This window comes from Melanerpes formicivorus, unplaced genomic scaffold, assembly GCF_026170545.1.
Source record: "Melanerpes formicivorus ecotype bairdi unplaced genomic scaffold, bMelFor1.0.p_v2 SCAF_87, whole genome shotgun sequence".
NCBI classification, from domain to species: domain Eukaryota; kingdom Metazoa; phylum Chordata; class Aves; order Piciformes; family Picidae; genus Melanerpes; species Melanerpes formicivorus.
In genome coordinates, this window is record NW_027142439.1 from 340,146 (window position 1) to 366,912 (window position 26,767).

The 26,767-nt window shown below is 50.0% G+C and overlaps 1 protein-coding gene across 3 annotated transcripts in view; it reads left to right on the forward strand.

Annotated features, from left to right (window-relative positions):
• Nucleotides 1-25,024, forward strand: part of ATP7B (ATPase copper transporting beta) — a 43,902-nt gene extending 18,878 nt beyond the window's left edge. For all 3 annotated transcript variants that reach the window (XM_068165315.1, XM_068165314.1, XM_068165317.1), the window contains 18 exons: nt 687-850; nt 2,469-2,630; nt 5,240-5,316; nt 6,291-6,465; nt 7,010-7,243; nt 7,431-7,522; nt 7,648-7,775; nt 8,964-9,118; nt 9,992-10,126; nt 10,825-11,019; nt 11,385-11,567; nt 14,084-14,282; nt 15,559-15,705; nt 17,967-18,109; nt 20,231-20,434; nt 20,542-20,659; nt 21,830-21,932; nt 22,537-25,024. In XM_068165315.1, the coding sequence (XP_068021416.1) occupies nt 687-850; nt 2,469-2,630; nt 5,240-5,316; nt 6,291-6,465; nt 7,010-7,243; nt 7,431-7,522; nt 7,648-7,775; nt 8,964-9,118; nt 9,992-10,126; nt 10,825-11,019; nt 11,385-11,567; nt 14,084-14,282; nt 15,559-15,705; nt 17,967-18,109; nt 20,231-20,434; nt 20,542-20,659; nt 21,830-21,932; nt 22,537-22,801 (2,879 nt within the window). In that variant the 3' untranslated portion in view covers nt 22,802-25,024. The remainder of the gene's footprint in view (nt 1-686; nt 851-2,468; nt 2,631-5,239; nt 5,317-6,290; nt 6,466-7,009; nt 7,244-7,430; nt 7,523-7,647; nt 7,776-8,963; nt 9,119-9,991; nt 10,127-10,824; nt 11,020-11,384; nt 11,568-14,083; nt 14,283-15,558; nt 15,706-17,966; nt 18,110-20,230; nt 20,435-20,541; nt 20,660-21,829; nt 21,933-22,536) is intronic.
• Nucleotides 25,025-26,767: the final 1,743 nt, after the last annotated feature.

The following is a 26,767-nucleotide window of genomic DNA, read 5'->3' on the forward strand; positions in this document are numbered from 1 at the left end:
GGAGCTGGGGTTGCTTAGCCTGGAGAGGAGGAGGCTCAGGGGAGACCTTCTTGCTCTCTCCAACTCCCTGAAGGGAGGTTGTAGCCAGGTGGGGGTTGGTCTCTTCTCCCAGGCAGCCAGCACCAGAACAAGAGGACACAGTCTCAGGCTGTGCCAGGGGAGGTTTAGGCTGGAGGTTAGGAGGAAGTTCTACACAGAGAGAGTGATTGCCCATTGGAATGGGCTGCCTGGGGAGGTGGTGGAGTCACCATCACTGGAGGTGTTCAGGAGGAGACTTGATGGGGTGCTTGGTGCCATGGGTTAGCTGTTTAGGTGGGTTGGATTGGTTGATGGGTTGGACAGGATGATCTCTGAGGTCTCTTCCAACCTGGTCTAGTCTATTCTAGTCTAGTCTAGTCTAGTCTATCCTTTTTGTCTCATTATCTCACAGCAAAAGACAGCTCCTTCCCTGTGGAACTCCTGTGGTTCCTCTCAGTGCTGAAGGGAAGCACAGTGTGGCTGGGTCTCAGTACAAGCTTTGCTGTTGTGAGTGCAGCACAAGACTGGGAGAAGACAGAGAGCAGTTGTTAGGCCTTTGACACTTCTGAGTTGTTGCAGCCCCTGTTGGCACTCACTTGTCATGCTTTACATTTCCCCCCCCCAGAGGAGCCCTGTTACCTGACATTGTTCTGTTCTTGCTGCTGCAGGGGTTGTTTCAGTGCTGGTGGCACTGATGGCAGGTAAAGCAGAGATAAAATACAAGCCAGAGCTCCTGCAGCCTCCCGAAATAGCCCAGCTGGTCCGCAGTTTGGGGTTTGAAGCTACTGTCATGGAGGATCAGGCAGAGACAGAAGGAAAAGTGGAGCTTCTTGTAAGTCATGTGTGTCTGACACTCTCTGCTGGGTATGGAAAAGCCAAACCTGGAAGAATGATTTCCTTGCAAATGCCTTTTGCTTAAGGAGTTGTCTCTTCAGCTCTGGGGGTGACACCTTGTTCTTTCTGACTGCTGCAAACACAAAGCCAGTTTGCTCTTAGTAGAACCTGTACAGAGGTGCTGAAATAAACAGGGATAGTTGTGTGTACAGACTGGACTGGCCCTAGCAAGGAGAAACAAAACATTACCTTCCTGTGAAGGTGCTTCAGTCCACAGCACAGGCTCGGAGCAGGTGAGAGTAGATATAACTCCAAACAAGTGTTGGTGATGCCTAGGGGTTGTGTAGGGGTCTGAGAACTCTGGGGAATCTTAGTAGGCTGTTATGTGAGGGACAGGTTGTTCAAAAGTCTGGTTTTATTCTCTGGTGCATGCCTGCTGCAAGACAGGCAGCAGCAGTGTGCAGTTGTGCTCACAGGACAGGAAGCAGGAGCATGCCTTCCTGAAGCCACAAGTGAGTTTTGAGTCAGCAAGATGAAGTGACACCTGCAGAGTTTGACTTGGCAAAGGGAGGGTGGCTGCTGTTAGAGCTCCATCAGCTAGACTCTTGCACTTAATGCAATGTACAAGTGCTGCTGTCCAAATACATAGCTGCTGGGAGGTGATCTGATGGAGAGCAGCCCCATGAAGGACCTGGGAGTCCTGGTGGATAACAAGTTAGCCATGGGGCAGCAATGTGCCCTGGTGGCCAAGAAGGCCACTGAGATCCTGGGGTGTGTTAGGAAAGTGTGTGTCCAGCAGATCCAGGCAGGTTCTCCTCCCCCTCTACTCTGCCCTGGTGAGACCTCACCTGGAGTACTGCATCCAGTTTTGGGTTCCCCAGCTCAGGAGGGACAGGGATCCACTTGAGAGAGTCCAACAGAGGGCTACAAGGATGATTAAGAGACTGGAGCATGTGCCTTATGAGGAGAGGCTGGGAGCCCTGGGGCTGCTCAGCCTGGAGAGGAGAAGCCTGAGAGGGGACTTAATAAATGTTTATCAATATCTGAGGGCTGGGGGTCAAGAGGGAGGGGACAGGGACAGGCTCTGCTCACTTGCACCCTAACATAGGACAAGGGGCAGTGGATAGAAACTGCAGCACAGGAGGTTCCAGCTCAACATGAGGAGGAACTTCTTTGCTGTAAGGGTCATGGAGCACTGGAGCAGCCTGCCCAGAGAGGTTGTGGAGTCTCCTTCTCTGGAGACTTTCCAGCCCTGTCTGGATGCATTCCTGTGTGACCTGCACTAGATTATATGGTGATGTTGTCTTCCTCTGGCCGGGGGGATTGGTCTCAATGATCTCCAGAGGTCCCTTCCAACCCCTAACATCCTGTGAGCCTGTGACTGTAGCTGTTACTTGCAGAATATTGCAGTGAAAGTGGATGGTTCTGTTCTCTCTTGGTGTTATGTGAGCCAGCTCTGTAAAGGTTTCATGCTTAGGCCTTAGGTCAGTACCGGCAGAGCTGGGATAGCCACTGCTGTCTTTGTCACGTGGGGAAGCCTTATCTCAAATGCATCCCTGAGTCCTGGGGGCATGTGGGGGACTGCTAGCTGTGCCTCAGTTTGCCTGTTGTTTCAGATTACAGGCATGACTTGTGCTTCTTGTGTTCACAACATCGAGTCCCGACTCATGAGAGCAGAAGGCATTTCCTACGCCTCCGTCGCGCTTGCTACTGGCAAGGCTCACATCCACTTCGACCCTGAGCTTACTGGGCCTCGAGACATCATAAGGATCATTGAGGTAGGCTCTAGAACAGTCTGTTATGTATGAACAATCACAGCCTTTTATGTGTGAACAGTTACCAGGTGAATTTAAGCTGCAAATACAACAGCTGGTATTTGAGAGTCTTCTGTGGCTTTGGCAGATGACGTAGTGTTACACTTTGGAGGGGGAGCTTGAGCCTGGTCCCTGGCTGCAAAGGCTGGAAACAAACCAGCAATGGATGCAACAGGAAAATAAGGATAAGGGCTATAGAACTCATTGGATTGCTAATGGCACATAGAGCAGAGGCAGAAACAGAATGGAATGGAATGGAATGGAATGGAATGGAATGGAATGGAATAGAATAGAATAGAATAGAATAGAATAGAATAGAATAGAATAGAATAGAATAGAATAGAATAGAATAGAATAGAATAGAATAGAATAGAATAGAGCAGGTTGGAAAAGACCTTTGAGATCATCAAGTCCAACCTCTCACCCAACACCATCTGATCAACTAACCCATGGCACCAAGTGCCTCATCCAGGCTCTTCCTAAACACCTCCAGGGCTGGTGACTCCACCACCTCCCTGGGCAGCACATTCCCATGGCCAATGAGTGCAATCACACAGCACTTACAGGATGGCCAAGGGATCAGGCCCAGCCAGCATGGATTCAGGAAGGGCAGGTCCTGCCTGACCAACCTGATCCCCTATGATCAGGTGACTGCCTGGTGGCTGTGGGGCAGGCTGTGGATGGAGTCTGCCTGGACTGCAGCAAGGCCTTTGACACCATCCCCCACAGCAAACTCCTGGCCAAGCTCTCAGCCCCTGGCTTGGACAGCAGCACTCTGAGCTGGGTTAGGAACTGGCTGGAGGCTGAGCCCAGAGAGTGGTGGTGAATGGTGCCACAGCCAGCTGGCAGCCAGGCACCAGTGGTGTGCCCCAGGGAGCAGTGCTCTTTAATATCTTTGCTGATGATCTGGATGAGGGCATTGAGTCCATCAGCAGTAGGTTTGCAGATGACACCAAGCTGGGGGCAGGAGTTGATCTCTTTAGAGTGTTGGAGAGCTCTGCAGAGGGACCTTGCCAGGCTGGGCAGATGGGCAGAGGCCAAGGGCAGGAGACTGAACACATCCAAGCGCCAGGTTCTGCACATTGGCCACAGCAACCCCAGGCAGTGCTACAGGCTGGGGTCAGAGTGGCTGAGAGCAGCCAGGCAGAGAGGGACCTGGGGGTACATTTCTTTCTCTCTTCTCTTGCCAGGGAAAGAGGCTGTCAAAGAAGTTTTGCAGCAGCTCATAGCAGAAGTGTCACACATCTCTCTAGTCACTGGCATTTGTGCCCACACCAGAGAAGAACTCTTTTAAACTGAAAGAGCTTGTGACACAGCCACTAAAGGGAAAAAAAGCCCTGGCTTACCCACAACCACACAGATAAGATATCCCACTGTTACACCCAGCTGCAGGCAAAACAAAGCTGGGGAGGGGTCTGGAGCACAGCCCTGGGAGGAGAGGCTGAGGGAGCTGGGGTTGCTTAGCCTGGAGAGGAGGAGGCTCAGGGGAGACCTTCTTGCTCTCTACAACTACCTGAAGGGAGCTTGCAGCCAGGAGGGGGTTGGTCTCTTCTCCCAGGCAAGCAGCACCAGAACAAGAGGACACAGTCTCAAGCTGTGCCAGGGGAGGTTGAGGCTGGATGTTACGAAGAAGTTCTTCCCAGCAAGAGAGATTGGCCATTGGGATGTGCTGCATTTGTTTCTGGGCTTGTTAGAACTCCTGCAGTTTGTTGTTCTACAGGGTTAAATTGATTCTCAACTTGGATTTTCAACTTCCAGTGTGTCTCCTCAGCTGTAGTGCTCCCTGGTTCAAGAGAGACAGGGATCTGCTGGAGAGAGTTCAATGGAGAGCTAGAAGGGTGATTGTGTGACTTGAACATCTCTTCCATGAAGGAAGGCTGAGAGAACTGGGGCTGTTTAGTCTTAGAAAGTTCAGAGGGGAGCTTCTCAGAGCCTGTAAATATCTGAGGGGTGGGTGTCAAGGTGAAGGTGAAGGTCTCCTCTCAGTGGTGCCCAGTAATAGGACAAGGAACACTGGGCACAAGCTAGAAGGGAGGTTCTACCTCAGCACAAGGAGATGCTTCTTTATGGTGAGGGTGACAGAGCCCTGGAGCAGGCTGCCCAGAGAGGTTGTGGAGCCTCCTTCTCTGGAGACCTTCAAAGCCTATCTGGATGTGTTCTGTGCAGTGTGCCCTGGGTGATCCTGCTTTGGCAGGTGGGTTGGACTTGATGACCTCTAAAGAGCCCCTTCAACCCCTAACATTCTGTGATTCCCCTGAGGAGGAGGGCAGCAGAACTTGAGCTGTCAGTGGAAGCTTCTTGTGCATGAGAAACCCAGGACACTTACTGCATCTACACCCTGTGTCCATGGGCAGGTAGCCAGAGGCCTTTGCAGTGTGCCTTTTGTGTGCTGTCTGAGACATCCTCTCATGTTGGCAGGTTCTGAAAATAGCTAAGAAGTTGGCATTTATGAAGTATGGAAGGGTGTCCTTTCCTGCCACTCCTTCTGAAAGCAGCATCATTCCAGGCTGCTGTCTGCATTGTGCTCATTTTAATCACAGCTGACTCCTCTTCCCTCCCCTTTCAATGCAAAGGAAATTGGCTTTCATGCTTCTGTGGCTAGAAGAGCTCCAAATGCACACAACCTGGATCATAAAAAGGAAATACAGCAGTAAGTATTTACCTTTGTCTCTCACTAATGACCATGTATAGATCATCCCTTGGACCTCACAGCCCCTCCACCCCACTCTTCCCAGTTAATTTGGTGTACTTCAGTGTGCAATTTGCCATTTAGGGGGACTGGTTGAGAGCAGGCTGAACAGGAGCCAGCAGTGTGCCCAGGGGGCCAAGAAGGCCAATGGCATCCTGGCCTGCATCAGGAAGAGTGTGGCCAGCAGGAGCAGGGAAGTCATTGTGCCCTGTGCTCAGCACTGGTTAGGCCACACCTGGAGTCCTGTGTCCAGCTCTCAGTTTAGGAAGGACATCAAGATGCTTGAAGGTGTCCTGGGGAGGGGTCTGGAGCACAGCCCTGTGAGGAGAGGCTGAGGGAGCTGGGCTTGCTTAGCCTGGAGAAGAGGAGGCTCAGGGGAGACCTTCTTGCTCTCTCCAACTCCCTGAAGGGAGGTTGTAGCCAGGTGGGGGTTGGCCTCTTCTCCCAGGCAACCAGCACCAGACCAAGAGGACACAGCCTCAGGCTGTGCCAGGGGAGGTCCAGACTCGAGGTGAGGAGAAAGTTCGTCATAGAAAGAGTAATTGGCCATTGGGATGTGCTGCCCAGGGAGGTGGTGGAGTCCCCATCCCTGGAGGTGTTCAGGGAGAGCCTGGCTGAGGCACTTGGTGCCATGGTTGAGCTGATCAGATGGTGCTGGGTGATAGGTTGGCCTGGATGATCTCCAAGGTCATTCCCAACCTGGTTCATTCTACTCTATTCCATTTGGTTTATTATTTCCAGTTTTTAACTGGTAGAAGTCTGCTTAGTTAAACATGTGTCAGACATTGAAACTTCCCCAAATGCCTCAAGGCTGTGTGTTAGTGCACTGCTAATCCCCCAGGCTCTGCTTGCAAGCCCTTGTGCAGGTGTGCAAATGCCTGCCTGGGCTCTGCAGGGGGTACAACAACCAGGGATTTACAGGTTCTGCTTTTCAGGTGGAGGAAATCTTTCTTGTGCAGCCTGCTGTTTGGTATCCCTGTCCTAATCCTGATGATTTATATGCTGATCCCTGATGGTGAGCACCACGGGGCTCAGGTGCTGGAGCAGAACCTCATTCCTGGCTTGTCTGTTTTGAATCTTCTCTTCTTTGTCCTCTGCACTTTCGTTCAGGTACGTTCACAGTGCTTGCCGGGGGCTTGCTCTCTGTGCATCTCTCGTGTGTACAGCCAGATGTGGGAAAGGCCAGAGGGTGGCCAGGCTTTGTGGGTTGGGCATTCTCTCTGGTCTATGCCACCCCTGCAGAATGAAGCAGCACTTCTGTGCAAGCTCTCCAGTCCATCCTGCCAGCGCTGCATCAGCTAACTGTCCGGGTGGGGAAGGGGCTGCCAAAGGAAGACATACTTCACCAGCTGCAAACTACTTGGTTAGCTGGAGGTGAATCCCTTCAGCCTTGCTTGTTTTGCAGTTTGGAGGAACAAAAGATGGTGTTTAGCTGGCAGAGATGTTTTAAGAGCCAGGAGGGACAAGTGGGAGGCTGACAGTGGAGGTGGCCTCCCAAGAGACCACAGCAGTTGTATCAGGAAGAGCATGGCGTGGGGCAGCAATGCCTTTCCCTGCATACTGCATGTTTATAGCTCTGCTCTAGGAATGTTCTGTGCTCTCTGCTTTCACTGCTGTGGTCTTCACACGGGGCTGTCCCTGCTCACCCCAACAGTTCCTGGGTGGATGGTACTTTTACGTGCAAGCTTACAAGTCCCTGAGGCACAGGACAGCCAACATGGACGTGCTCATCGTGCTAGCCACAACAATTGCCTATGCTTACTCCTGTGTGATCCTGCTGGTGGCAATCGTTGAACAGGCAGAGAAGAGCCCTGTCACCTTCTTTGACACTCCCCCAATGCTGTTTGTGTTCATTGCCCTTGGGAGATGGCTGGAGCACATAGCAAAGGTAACTCACCTTCACTCTGATTCCTGTGTATGTGTGGTGACAGTAGAGGAAAACTCTCCTGAGGAGTTTTGAGCCAGGTGTCTCTGATGTAGCTATGCTGTACAAGGTCACTGAAGTTCATTGTGTTAACTACTAACCAGCATCTGTATTTCTTAACATATCTTAACCATTCCTCTCTGTTTCTTAGAGTAAGACCTCAGAAGCTCTCGCTAAACTTATATCTCTTCAAGCCACAGAAGCCACTGTGGTGACACTTGGACCTGACCACTCTGTCATCAGGTATGTGTTTGTGATCCAAACCCCTTCAGCCTGCCTGCCTTGCTGCATAAACTGGGTTTGGTGCAGTTAAAGTGAAAGCACTCTGAGTCTTCTGAAGCCATAGCAATAAATCCTGTCTTTTGCAGGGAGGAGCAAGTAGCTGTTGAACTGGTGCAAAGGGGTGACATTGTGAAGGTTGTTCCTGGTGGAAAGTTTCCAGTTGATGGAAAGGTTATTGAAGGCAGTTCTATGGCAGATGAGTCTCTGATTACTGGTAAGTTCCCTTATCACTGAAGGCAGTTCTATGGCAGATGAGTCTCTGATTACTGGTAAGTTCCCTTATCACTGAAGGCAGTTCTATGGCAGATGAGTCTCTGATTACTGGTAAGTTCCCTTATCACTGAAGGCAGTTCTATGGCAGATGAGTCTCTGATTACTGGTAAGTTCCCTTATCACTGAAGGCAGCTCTATGGCAGATGAGTCTCTGATTACTGGTAAGTTCCCTTATCACTGAAGGCAGTTCTATGGCAGATGAGTCTCTGATTACTGGTAAGTTCCCTTATCATTGAAGGCAGCTCTATGGCAGGTGAGTCTCTGATTACTGGTAAGTTCCCTCTCACTCAAAACCATGCTGAGGTCAGGCCAGCTTTCAAGCTCAAGTGCTGGCTGGAGCAAAGCTCCATGGGGCTTGTAGTTTGGATTGCAACCTGAGAGGCTTCCTGTTTCCAGCTACTGTTTCTGGTTTTGGGGGGGTTGGTGCTTTGCTCTGGGCTGGTGGGCTTGGGCTGGGGGTATTATTTTCTTGCTGGCTCTGCAGCTGCTTCTGCTTTTGCTGTTCTTTTCTGTGAAGCAGGCTAAGGTACCTGCACATTGTGTTATTTCCATTAAACTCTTCTTCCCCAGGAGAGTGGTGAAGCCCTGGAATGGGTTGTGCAGGGAGGTGGTTGGGGCTCTGTCCCTGGAGGTGTTTAAGGCCAGGCTGGCTGAGGCTGTGGCCAGGCTGATGTAGTGTGGGGTGTCCCTGCCCATGGCAGGGGGGCTGGAACTAGATGATCCTTGTGGTCCCTTCCAGCCCTGACTGATTCTATGATACTATGAAACTCTTTGTCTCAACCCAGGGCACTTCCATGCTGCTTTCCCTCCTGTCTGTGTTGGAGGGTCTTGCTTGTGAGAGCAATCTGTCTTAGAAGAGGACATCATTTTCCAACCAGTTTGTTCCTGGCCCTCTGGAGGGTTGAGAGCTAGGACCAAGGCAATGGCATTTGCTTTGAAACTAAACCTAGAGAAAGGTTAACAGAAGTATGACACCACTTACACTTCTTCACTAGGCAGAGGTGTACAACAGGTGATTTGTGGTCGTTCTGGCTTGGCATACTGACATTGCCAGCTTACAGTGGGCTGGGTGCTAATGGCTGTGCTCACTGTGGCTGTTGGCTCATTCCTTTGTACTTTCTCTCTCCAGGAGAAGCTATGCCAGTCACAAAGAAGCCTGGGAGCACAGTGATTGCTGGCTCTATAAATGCACATGGGTCAGTCCTGGTTAATGCAACTCATGTTGGCAACGATACCACCCTGGCACAAATTGTGAAGCTGGTGGAAGAGGCACAAATGTCAAAGGTGAAAACAACTGAAAAGAAAACCTTAGCCAGTGATTTTGATGAAATGAGAAAGAGCTTCAGGATGTTGATGTATCTGTTCAGCAAACTGTGTGGGGGTTCAGACTTCAAACTAGAATCTCACAAAGACCATTAGGGATTTATTTGTTTGTTTGGCTGGGGTCAGGGTGCAGCCAGAGCAGCCAGGCAGAAAGGGGCCTGGGGGTACTGGTTGAGAGTAGGCTGAACATGAGCCTGCAATGTGGCCAAGGAGGCCAATGGCATCCTGGCCTGCATCAGGAACAGTGTGGCCAGCAGGAGCAGGGAGGTCATTGTGCCCCTGTACACTGCACTGGTTAGGCCACACCTTGAGTCCTGTGTCCAGTTCTGGGCCCCACAGTTAGGAAAGATGTTGAGATGCTGGAAGGTGTCCAGAGAAGGACAACTAAACTGGGGAGGGGTCTGGAGCACAGCCCTGTGAGGAGAGGCTGAGGGAGCTGGGGTTGCTTAGCCTGGAGAGGAGGAAGCTCAGGGGAGACCTTCTTGCTGTCTACAAGTCCCTGCAGGGAGGCTGTAGCCAGGTGGGCAACCAGCACCAGAGCAAGAGGACACAGTCTCAAGCTGTGCCAGGGGAAGTTTAGGCTTGAGGTGAGGAGAAAGTTCTTCCCAGCAAGAGAGATTGGCCATTGGGATGTGCTGCCCAGGGAGGTGGTGGAGTCCCCATCCCAGGAGGTGTTTAGGAAGAGCCTGGCTGAGGCCCTTGGTGCCATGGTGTTGGGCTTGATGATCTGGTTAATTCTATTCTGTTCTATCTGGCCACTGGCCACCAACCCTCTGTTTTGGCCATAAACATCCAAACATCTAGGTCTGTTTGTTGGTTTGTTTGTTTTTATAGGCCCCCATCCAGCAGCTGGCAGATAAGTTCAGTGGATATTTTGTTCCATTTATCATCATCATCTCCACAGTGACTCTGCTAGCATGGATCACAATTGGGTTCATAAACTTTGATGTCATTCAGAGATATTTTCCTGTAAGTAATTTCCTACAGAGCTGGATTTTGGTGCTGGAAGACCTTCTAGTGTAATGAGCATACCTCCTGTGTGTAGGGTTTGCAAGCTGGCAAATACTGCTGTGTAATGTGATGCTGCTGCATAGAGCAGACAACTGCACTAATTGAAGTCTATCAGCAAATCCAAATATCCCTTTGCATTTGGCTCCTGGTCCTGCAGGGCTCCTACAAACTGGAATTACTGGCAGTATAAACATGATCTGTGGCTGCCTTTCAGGAAGCTGAGACACTCCTGTCATGCCTGAGGTTTTTATTCAGCTGTCCTGGTTCCTGGTGGCAGATAGTGGTTTTGGCTGTGGAAAGAAGATGATCTTCTGTTATCTTTTGGATGTGTATCTGCTATGCTCAGCAGCTGTGGGGGTCTGTGCACCTGGAAATAAGGTCCTAAGTTACAGAGGAAATGCCAACAGGTTATGTTGTCATCCAGGAGCATGAGAGCAGTCTGAGGGGGGTGTGTGTGCTTGGGCAGCACAAAATCCAGGAAACACTGCCACAAACCCTTCATAACATCAACCTTGCTCTGTGGCTGCAGTAGCAAGACCAGATTGCTTTGTATACTGCAGGTTTCCAGATAAGTGTGGGGTATGATTGTACATCTCTGCTCTTTTCTGTCAGCAATCACATAGCTTTTATCCCCCCCTCCTTCCCTCTGTTTGCAGAACCAGAACAAGCACGTTTCGAAAGCTGAGCTGATACTGAGGTTTGCATTTCAAACCTCCATCACCGTGCTGAGCATTGCATGCCCCTGTTCCTTAGGCTTGGCTACCCCTACAGCTGTCATGGTGGGCACAGGAGTGGCTGCACAGAATGGCATCCTCATCAAAGGGGGAAAACCCCTGGAAATGGCACACAAGGTTAGTAGCTCCTTCTGTACTGTTGTAGCTTACCCCTGTTACATGGATCCTGGATGTGAACGTACAGGTGCACACGGTGCAAGTCCTTCAGTGCCTCTGCTATCTCAGATCCTGATGCAGGTACAGGACCATGTGGTGGCTTCAGACAAATCACTGCAAGGGGAATTAATATGGAAGCATGAGAAGAGCTACTGTACAGACAGTTCACTTCCATGCATGAGCTCCCAGTTTTGGAGGTTTATTCTCTCTTGGTGTAGATGTAGTCAGCTTGCTGCTGAAGTCCTGCCTGTATTCCTGCGCCTCAAGCCCACGAGCAGCCCCATGCTTGCAGGGCTTAGGCAGTAACTCTGGTTCATTTCTTGCAGATCAAGACTGTCATGTTTGATAAAACTGGGACCATTACCTGTGGCATTCCCAAAGTCATGAGGGTGCTCTTGCTGGGAGACACAGAGGTGCTCTCTCTGAAGAAGGTACTGGCGGTGGTCGGCACAGCGGAAGCCAGCAGCGAGCATCCTTTAGGTCTGGCAGTCACTAAGTATTGCAAAGAGGTACTTAGCCCTCCTGTTTCATCTGGGGCCTGAAGGCATCTGTACAAATGCAACAGTGCTGTAGAAAACGTTCCAGAGCTTTAGGCTTGCCTGAAAAGTAACAGGCTGAAAAGCATCGTATCATCATAGTATCAGTCAGGGTTGGAAGGGACCACAAGGATCAGCCAGTTCCAACCCCCCTGCCATGGGCAGGGACACCCCACACTAGATCAGCCTGGCCAGAGCCTCAGCCAGCCTGGGCTTAAACACCTCCAGGGATGGGGTATCTTAGGCTGGACAACAGCAGAAAGCATTTTCAAAGCTTTGCTTTTCTGGTACTGCTCAAGCAAGGTCTTACAAAGGTTTTTCCTGAGCTACTGGGAAATAAAGGCTGTGGAATACATGCAGGAAGAATGCCTGTGCTTGAACAGCATTGTGAGGCAGATATGTGTGATGACACTTCATGTTACCTGGCTGCAGCAGTTTCTGTTGGTCATTTGCTTGTCTGAATAGACCAGGCAAAAACCTGGAGAACCCTCAATCTTAAACTGTGGCACTTGTGAGCTTCACAAATGAATGAACAGATTGCTCCAACCTTAGCCAACTTTGCAAATCATTAAAAGGGTCATGGATGTGTTCCCCAAAGGTTTCAGGAAGAATGAAAGCACAAGTAGTTACTGAAATAGGAATTCTTTCTGCTAAAACAACACATCAGTTGCTTTACAGCAAAATTAATTGTCCAGAGTATATCAAACTGGCCTGCATCAGAGTAGTGTGGCCAGCAGGAGCAGGGAAGTCCTTCTGCCCTGGACTCAGCACTGCTTAGGCCACACCTTGAGTCCTGTGTCCAGTTCTGGGGCCCTCAGCTTAAGAAGGACATTGAGACACTTGAATGTGTCCAGAGAAGGGCAACAAGGCTGGGGAGAGGCCTTGAGCACAGCCCTGTGAGGAGAGGCTGAGGGAGCTGGGGTTGCTTAGCCTGGAGAAGAGGAGGCTCAGGGGAGACCTTGCTCTCTCCAACTCCCTGAAGGGAGGTTGTAGCCAGGTGGGGGTTGGTCTCTTCTCCCAGGCAAGCAGCACCAGAACAAGAGGACACAGTCTCAAGCTGCACCAGGGGAAGTTTAGGCTGGGGGTGAGGAGAAAGTTCTTCCCAGAGAGAGTCATTCATCATCGGAATGTGCTGCCCAGGGAGGTGGTAGAGTCACCGTCCCTGGAGGTGTTGAAGAGGGGATTGGATGTGGCACTTGGAGCCATGGTTTGGTTAGTCAAGGGGATGTTGGGTGCTAGGTTGGACTTGGTGATCTCTGAGGTCTTTTCCAACCTTACTGATGCTATGATTCTGTGATTCTATGAAACTTAGTAGTGATAGACCATCCAGTGGTAGAATTCAGAAGTTAACATATAAGTCCAGAAGGAAGAAGAGAGTGTGGGCAATGCCTGAGTTGCCTCTCTTGATGTTCACATCTTCTGTTCTCAGGTTTGTCTTCATCCCCTGACACTTCTGTAGTTATCCCATCCCCAGTTACTGCTGGCTCATGGCTTATGAGAGTTGCAATGCTGTACTGTTTCCTGACTTACTGTCTGCCTTACCATCCACGTGTTGTAAGGAGGCTACTGAAAGGTGCCTGCAATCCCAGCTTCCAAACACAACCCATAATGACTTGTTTATAAGTCAATATTTCCTCCATTCTTTTTTTAACTCATTGGGTCCTGGTAATCTCTTTTCTCATCTCTCTCTTTCTAACTCCCCAGACAGGTTCAGTTTCCTTATCATCTAGACAGAACAATTAATGAATTAAGTATGGTTTTTCACTCTACTTTCACATACACATCAAAGACTTGACCCCCCCCCAAGCCAGCTGTCTGTGAGGTTTATTAGAGCTTGCATCTCTTCAGGAGCTGTGTGGCTTATTGTTATGGTATTTCTCTTTAGTTCCTAGCCTTGAACTGGGGTCATGAGCCACCAGTGTAACTGCTCCCTCCTTTGTCCTCCCAGGAAAAGCTGTCCTGGATAGGATAGGATAGGATAGGACAGGATAGGATAGGATAGGATAGGATAGGATAGGATAGGATAGGATAGGATAGGATAGGATAGGATAGAATAGAATAGAATAGACCAGGTTGGAAGAGACCTTCAAGATCATCGTGTCCAACCCATCATCCAACCCCACCCAACCAACTAACCCATGGCACCAAGCACCCCATCAAGTCTCCTCCTGAACACCTCCAGGGATGGTGACTCCACCATCACCATCACCATCACTGGAGGTGTTATGGTTTGCTGGTGCTAGGCCTAAGACCAGGATGTGCCCTGTGTGGATGCCCCTTTCTAGAAGTCTAAAGAGCAGCACATCCATAAGATCCTTGGGTTTAGTTCTGTGCTCCTGGTGCTCCATGTTGCTTTTCAGTTGGTCATTCCTGGTTAAGAGGAGGCAAGAGGCCTCTCCTGGGCAGGGGTTATCTGATGTCTGTAACCCACGTGAGCAGCATGGACCGTGATACTGTGACTGACTGCATAACTCTGCTTACATCCACAGGAGCTTGGCACTCAAAGCCTGGGGTACTGCACTGACTTCCAGGCAGTGCCAGGCTGTGGCATCAGCTGCAAAGTGGGAGGTGTTGAGGCCGTCCTGGGCCTGGCTGAGGAGGGTCTCGCTGCGCCGGACGCCCAGGGGAGCAGGGAGGGCGGCGCTCCTCTGGGAGGCAGCGCACTGCTCGAGCTCCCGGAAACACACGGTATGGTTGCCCAGTGGCACCCCCAGTCATGGGGCAAGAGAGCATGAGCCACAGTGCTGGCCACTGTACTGCAATCCTGTCAGGACTGGCAACAGCAGATGCATGGGCTTGTGGCACAAGGAGGCAAAAAACACGGGGGTAAAAATGCCCCTGAGTAAAAACTGAAGCTCTCTGTTTCCTGCTCTTGATCTCTCTGCAGTTCAGAAACCCACATGAGAACTTGGATGCTACAGTGATGGGTACTCAAAATGCCCATAAGGCATTCTCTGCAGCGTTCCTTTTGAAGAACAGAGTGGTCCAGCAGGGAGCAAAGTCTGCCTGTCAACACGACCTTCCCCTTTCGTGCAGTTCCATGTGACATGTGTTATCTTGCTGCAACTTTCTGCGTCCTACCCTTTGTCTCATATTAACTGGGACCTTTTGTTTTCTCTTCACATATCTCTCAAGGCACTTAATTAACCCCCCCCCCCCACTCTTCAGCAGTTGCACCATAAAGCATGGGTTGTAGCTGCCAGCTGAGTTTCAGTGCCTGATGAGGCCAATACATTCGTGGGGCTTTTTTCAGGCTCTGTAGAATCCACTTTTCTCTTTTGTAATGTGGGAGAGAAAGAGCAAGAATGTAAAAGCCTTCCTTATGAAGCTCCTCAGCTCTCTTCAGAAGGCTGTGGCTCTCTCCCCTGACCTTCTTGAGCAAGCTATTACAGAAGTTGAAGCAGGACTTGAATCATCAGAACTCTGCCATTGAGTGGTGTGAGCACTGTTAATGGATTGTTTCCTCACCTGCTGCTTACAGCTCCTTTGAAGCTGGATTGAATTTATGATGAGGTGCATTGCATACTGCTTCACTGTTAGAATAAAGCTGCTCCTCTTTGCCTTACCAGAAACAGTCCTTTGTGTTTGTCAGAGGTCACTAGCAGTGAGAGCCAAGCAGCGTGGCATGTGTGAAGTGTGCCTACTGAACTGGCTCAGAACAAACACAAACACAGGCAGATAGTTGCATTAAGTTCATGAGACAGTTCTGTGTTTTAACAGGACAGATTGGGTCTCAAAGGAGAAAGGTTAATGAGGCTATCTTCACTTGGTCTTGGCAGCAGCACTCCTTCTGTTTGGGTGACCACTGCCCGTCCGGAACACGCATGAGAAGAAAGCAATTAGTGAACCTCTTTCAGACTCTCCTTCTGTAGCTAATGCAGCCTGGCATTGTTGCCTGCAAACACCTCTGGCTTGTGTTCAGTATTTCTGAGCTGCTCATTTCCCTTTCTGTTTGTACACAAAGGTCCCCCAGCTCCTCACACATACTCGGTGCTGATCGGCAACCGCGAGTGGATGCGGCGCAACGGCTTGCAGATTGCAAACGACGTAAACGATGCCATGACAGACCATGAAATGAAAGGACAGACTGCCATACTAGTGGCTATAGATGGTAACTGGTGGGCTTTGGGGTGGCTTGATAAAGACCAGTGGATGAAACTGATAGAAATCATGAAACTGACAAAAGCAAACTCTGGAGCAATCGATCAGTGGCCTAATGTCAAGAAAGGTCGAGCCTTCTGGTGCAGAACTGCTTGTGAGCTGCAGAGTACCAAGGTGCTCCTGAAAGAAGCTTGCACTGCAGTGTGCCCAGGGTGCCTGCAGTGTGCCCAGGCAGCCAAGAAGGCCAATGGCATCCTGGCCTGCATCAGGAAGAGTGTGGCCAGCAGGAGCAGGGAGGTCATTCTGCCCCTGGACACTGCACTGCTTAGGCCACACCTTGAGTCCTGCGTCCAGTTCTGGGCCCCTCAGGTTAGGAAGGAGGTTGACTTGCTGGAAGGTGTCCAGAGAAGGGCAACAAAGTTGGTGAGGGGTTTGGAACACAGCCCTGTGAGGAGAGGCTGAGGGAGCTGGGGTTGCATAGCCTGGAGAAGAGGAGGCTCAGGGATGACCTTATTGTTCTCTACAACTACCTGAAGGGAGTTCTGCCAGGCAGCCAGCACCAGAACAAGAGGACACAGTGTCAGGCTGCACCAGGGGAGGTTTAGGCTGGAGGTTAGGAGGAAGCTTTACACAGAGAGAGTGATTGCCCATTGGAATGGGCTGCCTGGGGAGGTGGTGGAGTCACCATCCCTGGAGGTGTTCAGGAGGAGACTTGATGGGGTGCTTGGTGCCATGGGTTAGTTGTTGAGGTGGTGTTGGATGATAGGTTGGACACGATGATCTTGGTCTCTTCCAACCTGGTCTGGTCTATTCTATTCTATTCTATTCTATTCTATTCTATTCTATTCTATTCAAAAGTGTTTAAAGATTTTGTTGGGGAGCATGTAGTTTAGTTGCTGAACCTTCTGATGTCTAGGGCTGCTGTTCAGAAAAGCAGTGCCAGTGCAGTGCCATGCTCCATCCTGCCTTCACAGTGCTTTAGGAGCACAGGCAAACCTGTTATATCACTGACTTAAAGATGTTTCATGGATCAATATGATAATTCATTAGATCATTCAAGTATAATGGATTAGTCTAAATGAGTTGTGCCAGAGGGATTCTATTCTGTGCTATGCAGAAGAGATCCCAGAGAAAACCTTTGTGTGTGAAGCTGCTCTAACAGTGATAGATTTGCAGTGCACCTGTGCTCTTGAGATGGGGACTGATTCAATTACTGAATACAATCTCCTTGGTGCTCCTGGAGAGCAATTTTGAGAGGCACTTGTGTGTCTCAGCTTGGACTCCATCAGCAGTCCAGCAGAGTCAAGTGCTCTTAACATGGAATTAAGGCCCCTGATGTACAGCTGGTATGTCCTACCACTGCTAGTGACAGCAAACAGAAGGGTGCAAAACCCACTGACGTCCTCACTTCTGAATGAGAAACCTTTGCAGTGACAAACCAGGGTGAGATTTTTGTGACATGCTTGAAGGAGACGTGGCTGCAGCTTGGAGACAATATACTGGAAGACATATGCAACACTTCTATGTGAAAGCAACTGAGATCCAACCCTGAAAAGCAGCCTGATCTAGTGTGGGGTGTCCCTGCCCATGGCAGGGGGGTTGGAACTAGATGATCCTTGTGCTCCCTTCCAACCCTGACTGATACTGTGATACTGTGATACCAGATACCCTATATGCTTCCTCCCAAAGGAGAGGCTTCCACATCTGGCCTGGGAACAAACACAAAAGCTTTCTCTGGCCCACTGGTGTATTTCTCTGTATCACAAACCCAAGAAGTCAGGCATGCTTAAAAACTGCCTTCCTCTTCTCCCTTTTCTCCTGGGCCCTAAATATCAAAGGTGTTTGCTGTTCAACCTGCAACATGAATGAGAGAAGTCTGTTTGTGTGTGTGAGAAAGACAATAGCTTAGGAAAAGGTAGACAATTGTTTAGGCTTATGAGTGTCAGTGTTGCCTTATTGCACAAACTGCCACAGTGTGCTGGAGGGAAGGTCTGCACAGGGGGGTGGTGGAGTCACCATCCCTGGAGGTGTTTAGGAAGAGCCTGGATGAGGCACTTGGTGCCATGGTTTAGTTGATCAGATGGTGTTGGGTGATAGGTTGGACTTGATGATCTTGAAGGTCTTTTCCAACCTGGTTTATTCCATTCCATTCCATTCCATTCCATTCCATTCCATTCCATTCCATTCCATTCCATTCCATTCCATTCCATCCCTCCTGCTGCCACCTTGCCCCCCATAGCTCTCTCTAACGGAGGGCTTCTCTTCCTGCAGGAGCGCTGTGTGGGATGATCGCAATCGCCGACACTGTCAAGCAGGAGGCAGCCCTGGCTGTGCACACCCTGAAAAACATGGGAATAGATGTGGTGCTGATCACAGGGGACAACAGAAAAACTGCAAAGGCCATTGCTACCCAGGTACCTGCTGCTTTGTGTTTTGAAACAATACATTGGGAGGCTCCTGGGGAATAAATCTTATGAGGAGTGACTGAAGAGGCTGGGGCTGTGCAGTTTGTAGCCAGGAGGGGGTTGGCAACCAGCACCAGAGCAAGAAGACACAGTCTCAAGCTGTGCCAGGGGAGGTTTGGGCTGGAGATGAGGAGAAAGTTCTTCACACAGAGAGAGTTGTTGGCCATTGGAATGTGCTGCCCAGGGAGGTGGTGGAGTCACCATCACTGGAGGTGTTTAAGAAGAGACTGGATGTGGCACTTGGTGCCATGGTTTAGTTGATCAGATGGTGTTGGGTGATAGGTTGGACTTGATGATCTCAAAGGTCTAATCCAACCTGGTCTATTCCATTCCATTCCATTCCATTCCATTCCATTCCATTCCATTCCATTCCATTCCATTCCATTCCATTCCATTCCATTCCATTCCATTCCATTCCATTCCTAATCCACTGTGTGGACCTTGCTTTCCTCAGGTGTCCCACCACACAGCTCTCCCAGCCAGCACTGTGGAGTGCACATTCCCCCATGTCCTGAGGTCTGCTTTATTCCTTAGTGTGGTGTTGTAATCCTTCTCTTTCGATTCACACCCCTGCTTTTTGCATTCACTTGTGGTAAAGCACTTCCCCATCCCATCTCTCCTTGCTAAGGGAAGCCTTTCAGACAGAACCAAGCTTAGCTTTACGGTTCCAGGCACTCAGCTGAAGTTTCCAAACAAGCTTAGTTTGTGCCAACCTGTGTTTTTATTGAACTTTTGGCACTTAAATCCTTTCCAATGGAAAAATGGTAAGAGAGTGCTGAAACTGTCCTTAAATGTTGCTCCTTGAGAGTTGAAAAGAGGATTTCTATCATGTGCAGTGAAAAAGCTGATCCCTGCCTGCTGAGGCAGCCAAACCAGGGGTATTATGCCAGCCCTCTTCAGCACACTCACTTGGTTTTCAACTACAGTGCTAAATCCATTGGTAGCAGCTTCATATTAGCTGAGATGTGGATGGGTGTAAGTGTTCAGCCAGCCACCTGCTTTGTCTTCATCGTTTCCCTCAGGCTTGCACATGCTTGGCTTTTGTGTCTCCTACCTTGGTCATATATGGCTCCTGAAAGCTTTATTAGTGCACTGAGCAGCAGGATTAGCTAAAACTGCCTCTTTTAACCACCAAATCCTTTATTGCCAGCTCTGTAGAGCTTTAGAAGCCCTGCAGGGTATGATGCTAAGGGCAGAGCATGGCTTGCCAGAACCTCTGTGTGGTGGGGTGAAGTTTTGCCCCAGCATTACCCTCAGACCCACTCAGTTAGAAGCAAATGGAGCTGTGTTTGCAAGCAAGAGCTACACTCTGCAATGGGATGCAATGAAGATGCACAAAATACACAGCAGGTACAATATTGTACAGATACTTACAGTATCAGCCAGGCTGATGTAGTGTGGGGTGTCCCTGCCCATGGCAGGGGGGGTGGAACTGGATGATCCTTGTGGTCCCTTCCAACCCTGACTGATACTATGATACTATGATGAATCAATAATCAGCACAAGGACCCCCCTGGCCAAGGACCAGGGGAAGCTACTACCTTCTCCCTCCCTACCTCCCTTACCCCCCTGTACAAAAGGGACAAGAGAAAGGAGCAGAGAAGTTAGACTTAGCCAAAGCCAGCTGATAAGCAGGTTATCTCTCCTGAGTGAAGCAACACAGCCAGAGATCAGAAGAGAAAAGGGAAGAACTGTTAGGGTGCAGCTCCTCTTATTCCAGATATTTCCCCAATGAATGTGTTTGGAATGATCTTTTGGTTTCCTTTTCACACCCAGCAGTGATTTCCTTATATTCCTCTACTTTTCCACTCAAAAACTGTGACTAAATTTTAAAGGCCCAGCCTAAACCCACCACACTCTGCTGTAAAGATGGAGGGGCCTATAGTCAGTCCCTTTCTTGTGTCAAAGGCATGTTGCTCTTCAGCTGTCTGTGCAGCTTGCAAGTGTTGCCTCTGCCAGAATCAGTTTGGTTAACCTTCCTTCGTTTCTCCCCCACCCGGCGCAGCAAAGGGCTCTGCCTTTCGGCTCCACACGCACCACCAGCTGGCTGTGTTTCTTGTCTCTATGCAGGTTGGGATCAAGAAGGTCTTTGCTGAGGTTCTTCCTTCTCACAAAGTTGCAAAGGTCCAGGAGCTCCAAAGTGGGAGGAGGAAGGTTGCAATGGTTGGCGATGGGATCAATGACTCCCCTGCCCTAGCCAGGGCGGACGTTGGGATCGCCATCGGAACGGGCACCGACGTTGCCATCGAAGCCGCAGACGTTGTTCTTATCCGAGTGAGCACTGCACTTTTGACATGTCCTCTTGTGTCACTGACCATCCTCCTCCCACAGTCTGAAGTCTGTGGGATGTGGGAAACTTGCACTGCTCTCCTGTCTTGCAGAATGACTTGCTGGATGTCGTGGCCAGTATTCACTTATCAAAGAGAACAGTTCGGAGGATACGAATTAATCTGATCCTTGCCTTGATCTATAACCTGCTTGGAATACCCATAGCAGCAGGTAGGTGACTGCCAGAGCTCAGCTGCTGGAAGGCAGCAGGTAGGTGACTGCCAGAGCTCAGCTGCTGGAAGGCAGCACCACACTTGAGCTGTGTTTTGACTCTCACAGGATTTCCTGCTCAAGAAATCAAAGCGAGCCTTGGTCTCTTCTCCCAGGCAAGCAGCACCAGAACAAGAGGACACAGTCTCAGGCTGTGCCAGGGGAGGTTTAGGCTGGAGGTTAGGAGGAAGTTCTACACAGAGAGAGAGATTGCCCATTGGAATGGGCTGCCTGGGGAGGTGGTGGAGTCACCATCCCTGGAGGTGTTCAGGAGGAGACTTGATGGGGTGCTTGGTGCCATGGGTTAGTTGTTGAGGTGGTGTTGGGTGATAGGTTGGACACAATGATCTTGAAGGTCTCTTCCAACCTGGTCTATTCTATTCTATTCTATTCTAGTCTAGTCTAGTCTAGTCTAGTCTAGTCTAGTCTAGTCTATTCTAAAATGTGGTGAATGGAGGACAAAAAGTGTTACTGGGTTTTCTTTTCATGTTGTAGAAAAGTATTTGCACCCTGATTGTATTTGCCCCCTGGACTGTATTTGCCCCCTGGACTGTATTTGCAGCCTGGCTTTTAAACCCTTAGGAACAAATTCTTACATGACAACATTAACACCATGCTCTTGTTTCACTTAGCAGTACTTAGGGGGTAGTTCCTGTATATTCAAGGCCAGCTCTAATCAGAAGTATCCCCACATTCTGGATGCTGCTGCTTCTGCTCTCCATGCATCACACACTTTCCTTCCTACTGCTTGCATGCTCTCTGCTTCTGGCAGACATCTCCTCATGCTCCAAATTTCTCCTGAAAGCTTACTTTAAAGATTCCGCTTTGTCTTTATGAGTAACTGCTTCCTGCTTTACCTGGACCTCACCTTCTTGTGGCTTTGGCTTTGTTTCCTGTGTGCAGAATAGTTGGAAGGGACAGATGGTCTCACCCTGTGGCCACAGTCTTACAGCTGGATCCAAAGAGGTCAACGGGAGGGGCATATTCAGACATCAGTGAATAAATGCATCTCAGATGTGTCTGTGGAGTTCTCAGCAGCTCCTGTTGTAGCCCTGCTGGTCTGTTCTGTGAAGAAGTTGTCTGTGTGGGGGCAGCTGGCTCTGGCTGATGTGCCTGTGTTTCCTTTGCTAGGTGTGTTCATGCCTGCTGGCCTTGTGCTTCAGCCCTGGATGGGGTCGGCTGCAATGGCAGCTTCGTCTGTGTCTGTCGTGCTGTCCTCCCTGCAGCTCAAATGGCAAGTTGTCTCCCACTGTCAGCTGCTGACCCACAGGCAGCACCGCTGCTGGGGATCAAGGGAAGCATCTGTTGAGCTGTGTGGAAGTACCTGAGAGCCCTGTGGCTTGGGGTTGTTCTGTCTAATCCATGGCTCCAGAAGAGACAGGTGTCATGATGCTGAGCACACCGGGGCTGGGCAGGTGGGGGTTGGTCTCTTCTCCCAGGCAGCCAGCACCAGAACAAGAGGCCACAGTCTCAAGCTGTGCCAGGGGAGGTTTAGGCTGGAGGTGAGGAGAAAGTTCTCCCCAGAAAGATTGGCCATTGGGATGTGCTGCCCAGGGAGGTGGTGGAGTCACCATCCCTGGAGGTGTTCAAGAGGGGATTGGATGTGGCACTTGGTGCCATGGTTTAGTTAATCATGAGGTGCTGGGTGACAGGCTGGACTTGGTGATCTCTGAGGTCTTTTCCAACCTTAGTGATTCTGTGATTCTATGGAATGAGTGGACTAGAACTCATGTGGGTAACATTTAGGTTATTGGGAGCCTCTGATCTGTTGTGATGCTGAGGAGGCTTCTACATGTTGACCTCTTGGTACTAAACATCTTTTCTCTTTCTCTTCTCAGCTACAAGAAGCCAGACACAGAAAGCTATGAAGCACGAGCTCAAGGCTGCATGAAGCCACTTACTCCTTCCCAGATCAGTGTCCATATAGGAATGGATGACAGGAGGAGGGATTCATCCAGACCCACTCCTTGGGATGAGATTAGCCAGGTGTCTCTCTCTTCCTTGGCGTCTGACAAGCTGCTGGGATGTAAGGGCCTTGCTGAGGAGCAAGGGGACAAGTGGTCGTTGCTCATGAACGGAGGAGATGAGGAGCAGTACATCTGAGGCATTGTGCTCAATAAAAGAGTGAACATTCCTCTCCAGCAGTGACAGGAGAGACTGACTGCTTCCATGAAGAGCTTCAGGGCTGTAGGTGAAGGCATTCCTTCAGCTCACAGGACAGCTGCAGCTCATCCCGGTGCTGGGTTGCACTGACTGTGGATTTTTCAGGTCACCAGATACTTGTGGTGATGGGAGGACTCTGTGGCTCTGCAATGAACTGCCTCCTTTGCACACAGCAGCTGGTGGGAGCTGTCAAGTTGTAATTATCAGAGTCTAAAAGACTCTCTCTCATGGGCTGTTTGCCAGGCACCAGGTTCCATACTCCTCACTCTAACTTTATTCTCCCAAGAGCACATGAAGCCAGAGTGTTGTTAGAGCTGCCAAATACTAACTTCTGTGTCCAAGTCAAAGTAGCCATGGCACGAGGAGCTCTGTGGTTGGGAGCTGCATCACCACACAGAGTCCTAACCAGCCATGTCTTTGTGCAAGTGCTTTGAATTCAGGATTCAAGTGTGTCTCCTTGGCTGGAAGTGCTTCAGTGCTTCACTGCCTGTGGCTTTCTGAAAGGTGTCTTGGAAAGGTTTGCTCAGTTCCCTTCAGGTGTTGCATCCTTTTGATGCACATTCCCATTCCCAAACTTGTTCTGGTGTTCCCACTGCTCCCCTGGGGTTTCTCCTTTGCTCCACATCAACTCTTCTTCAGCCCTTTCATTGCACCAGATGCCTTCTGGGAGTTTTTGTTGTTAATGTGTTTACAGTTACTCCTCTTTGGCACAAACTCCTCTAAGTCATAGTATCATAGTACCACAGTATCAGTCAGGGTTGGAAGGGACCACAAGGATCATCTAGTGCCAACCCCCCTGCCATGGGCAGGGACACCCCACACTAGATCAGCCTGGCCACAGCCTCAGCCAGCCTGGGCTTAAACACCTCCAGGGACAGGGCCCCAACCACCTCCCTGGACAACCCATTCCAGGGCTTCACCACTCTCCTGGGGAAGAACTTCCTCCTCCCCTCCAGCCTCAATCTCCCCACCTCCAGCTTCATTCCATTCCCCCTAGTCCTAGCACTCCCTCAGATCCTGAGTCGTGGGGGGCTTTTCTCATGCACAAAAGCAGAGCAATTCCTGGTCTAAGCTAGCAAATCATTGTCTTGGGGCTATCTTGCAGGACCCCATGAAGCCCCTGACAGTTGTAGAGCTGTTGGTCTCTCCTCTCTGGCAGAGTGAAGAATTTGTGCCACTGTGGGTGAAGGTGGTGCTTACTGCAGCGTGACTGAGAGCAGAGCCAGCAGTGCTGGGAGCCCAGCCTGACTGGCTGCAGTGAGTTTGTTGCACAACTCCAGCTGGCTGGTTGCTTAAAATAGAGCCAAAGTTTCAATGGTGAAGGTGGAAGAATGGCTTCAAAATGTGGAGCTTCTGTTGCTGTCCTAGAAATAACCTTCTCTGATGAGAGAATGACCTGAATGAGATTTGTGATAGCTTGGACTTGGCTGTCAATTTGTATTGATGTTTGGTGGTGTTCTCCATTTCCCTCTTTGCTTAACACCCCTTTGGCTTTCTTTCTTTCTTTTTCCTTTTAACATCTCCACCAAAGCTTTCAGTAGCTTCTTTGCTGTCACTGCCAAATCCATCCCTTAAGACTTTGTACAGTCAAGGCAGTAGGAATCGATGGCTGCGATGCACTGAAGCTGGCCCCGGGGTGCTGCTGTGTTGCTCAGCTGCAGGACTCTGAAGCAGGCAGGTGACAGTTCCAACAGTGAGAAGAGAGGAATTACCATGCTGAACGCTCAAACAGTCACTGCCTTCCACCAGTTTAACTCTACAGCTGGTTCTAGCATGGGTTCAAACCTGCCTCCTCCCAATGTGAAGAAGAAAATGAGTCGGAGGAGCAGAACTGTGCTCAGAGCCCTGGGCAGATCTGGCTCTTCTCCCTTCTGACTGGTGCCATAGTTGAGCTCTCCTTAGCAAATGTTGACAGCACTGACTTCAATGCAGTTAGAAATCAGCTTCTGAACTGTAAGAGCTCTTTGTCTGTGCAGAGATTGCTTTCACAGCACACACACTGCTCAAACATGCTGGAGGTGCCCATGCATGTCCTTGTGGGGAGGATGGTCAGCTGCTCCTGGGGCTGTTCCAGTGCTCCATGTTTTCTTACCCAGTGCTTACAGCAGAAATGCAATGCTTTTCTTTTGTGAAAATAAACAATCAGTCCCCCAAACCCTAACAAGAGAATAACTTTGGGGCTCTTTGTCTTCCTTTTGTTTTCCTTTTTATTTTCCTTTGGAGGGGCAGAGAGATTGAGAGTGCAGAGAGTGCCTGCTGGATTGCAGGATACACATGCACGAGAGAGATGGTGTGACTGCTTGTGTGTCAGGCAGGATAGACAGAAGGGCAAAAGGGATGGGATGGGATGGGATGGGATGGGATGGGATGGGATGGGATGGAATAGAATGGAATGGAATGGAATAGAATAGAATAGAATAGAATAGAATAGAATAGAATAGAATAGAATAGAATAGAATAGAATTAACCAGGTTGGAAAAGACCTCAGAGATCATCGAGGCCAACCTATCACCTATCACCCAACACCATCTGATCAACTAAACCAACTAAACTAAACCATGACACCAAGGGAGGTTGTAGACAGATGGGGGATGGTCTCTTCTCCCATGCAGCCAGCAGCAGAACAAGAGGACACAGTCTCAGGCTGTGCCAGGGGAGGTTCAGGCTGGAGGTCAGGAGGAAGTTCTACACAGAGAGAGTGATTGCCCATTGGGATGGGCTGCCTGGGGAGGTGGTGGAGTCACCATCACTGGAGGTGTTCAGGAGGAGACTTGATGGGGTGCTTGGTGCCATGGGTTAGTTGATTAGGTGGTGTGGGATTGGTTGATGGGTTGGACAGGATGATCTTGAAGGTCTCTTCCAACCTGGTCTGGTTCTGTTCTATTCTATTCTATTCTATTCTATTCTATTCTATTCTATTCTGTTCTGTTCTGTTCTGTTCTGTTCTGTTCTGTTCTGTTCTATGTTACAGGAAAAGCTTCATTAACTTTTCCCAAGGCAAAACTCATCACATGTCCCATGTAAAGGAGCATCTGTATCGACATTTAGGGTCTGATTGTGAGTGACTGAGTCATGCTGGTAGAACATGCAGAATGCAGACACCTAAGATCACAACTGGGACTGCAGCTCTCCAGCAGGCTGGCTAATCCATCCAAAGGCCTGGGAAAAGGTGAAGCATGGCACAGAGGCGAGTGGCCAGGGCACCCAGCTCTGGGTCTATCTCCAAAGCCAGTCCCCTTAGGCAGACTCCTACAGCTCCTTTGCTGCACTTGGCTCACAGTGCTCAGAACAGCACCACTCACAGGCCAGCACCTCACTTTGCCAGGGGGTCTGCAGACACATCCAGCCTAAACCTCCCCTGGCACAGCTTGAGACTGTGTCCTCTTGTTCTGGTGCTGGTTGCCTGGGAGAAGAGACCAACCCCCACCTGGCTATGACCTCCCTTCAGGTAGTTGTAGACAGCAAGAATGTCTCCCCCCCAAGGCAGGATTCAGCTCTCGCTAACTGGTTTTCATCAGATACGTTTCTGACTGCCATGTGCCTGCAAAGAGCCCCCCTCACCCCTCACCCCTCACCCCACCCCACCCCCAGCCACCTCTTCCAGCTCCCTGGAACCTTTCCTGTTACAGGGCTCCTCCCTGGTGACTAATCTAAACCTCCTTTGATTCCATAAGCCTATTATTTCTGGTCCTAGGCACCAAGTACATAAAAGACATTGCAAAGATGAAAGGAGTAAAAGGTTCCCTTTGTGTTTGGAGGCTCCTGTTTCCTTTGTGTTCTGGAAGCAAACTCCCCAAACACCTTCAGTCTTTGTCCTCTGTTTCTCTTCTCAGGCACTTCAGTTCCCATGGGCTGGGTTCTTTGGACTTCTGTTGAATCTCATTGCTCCTCTCTGAACTGTTTTCT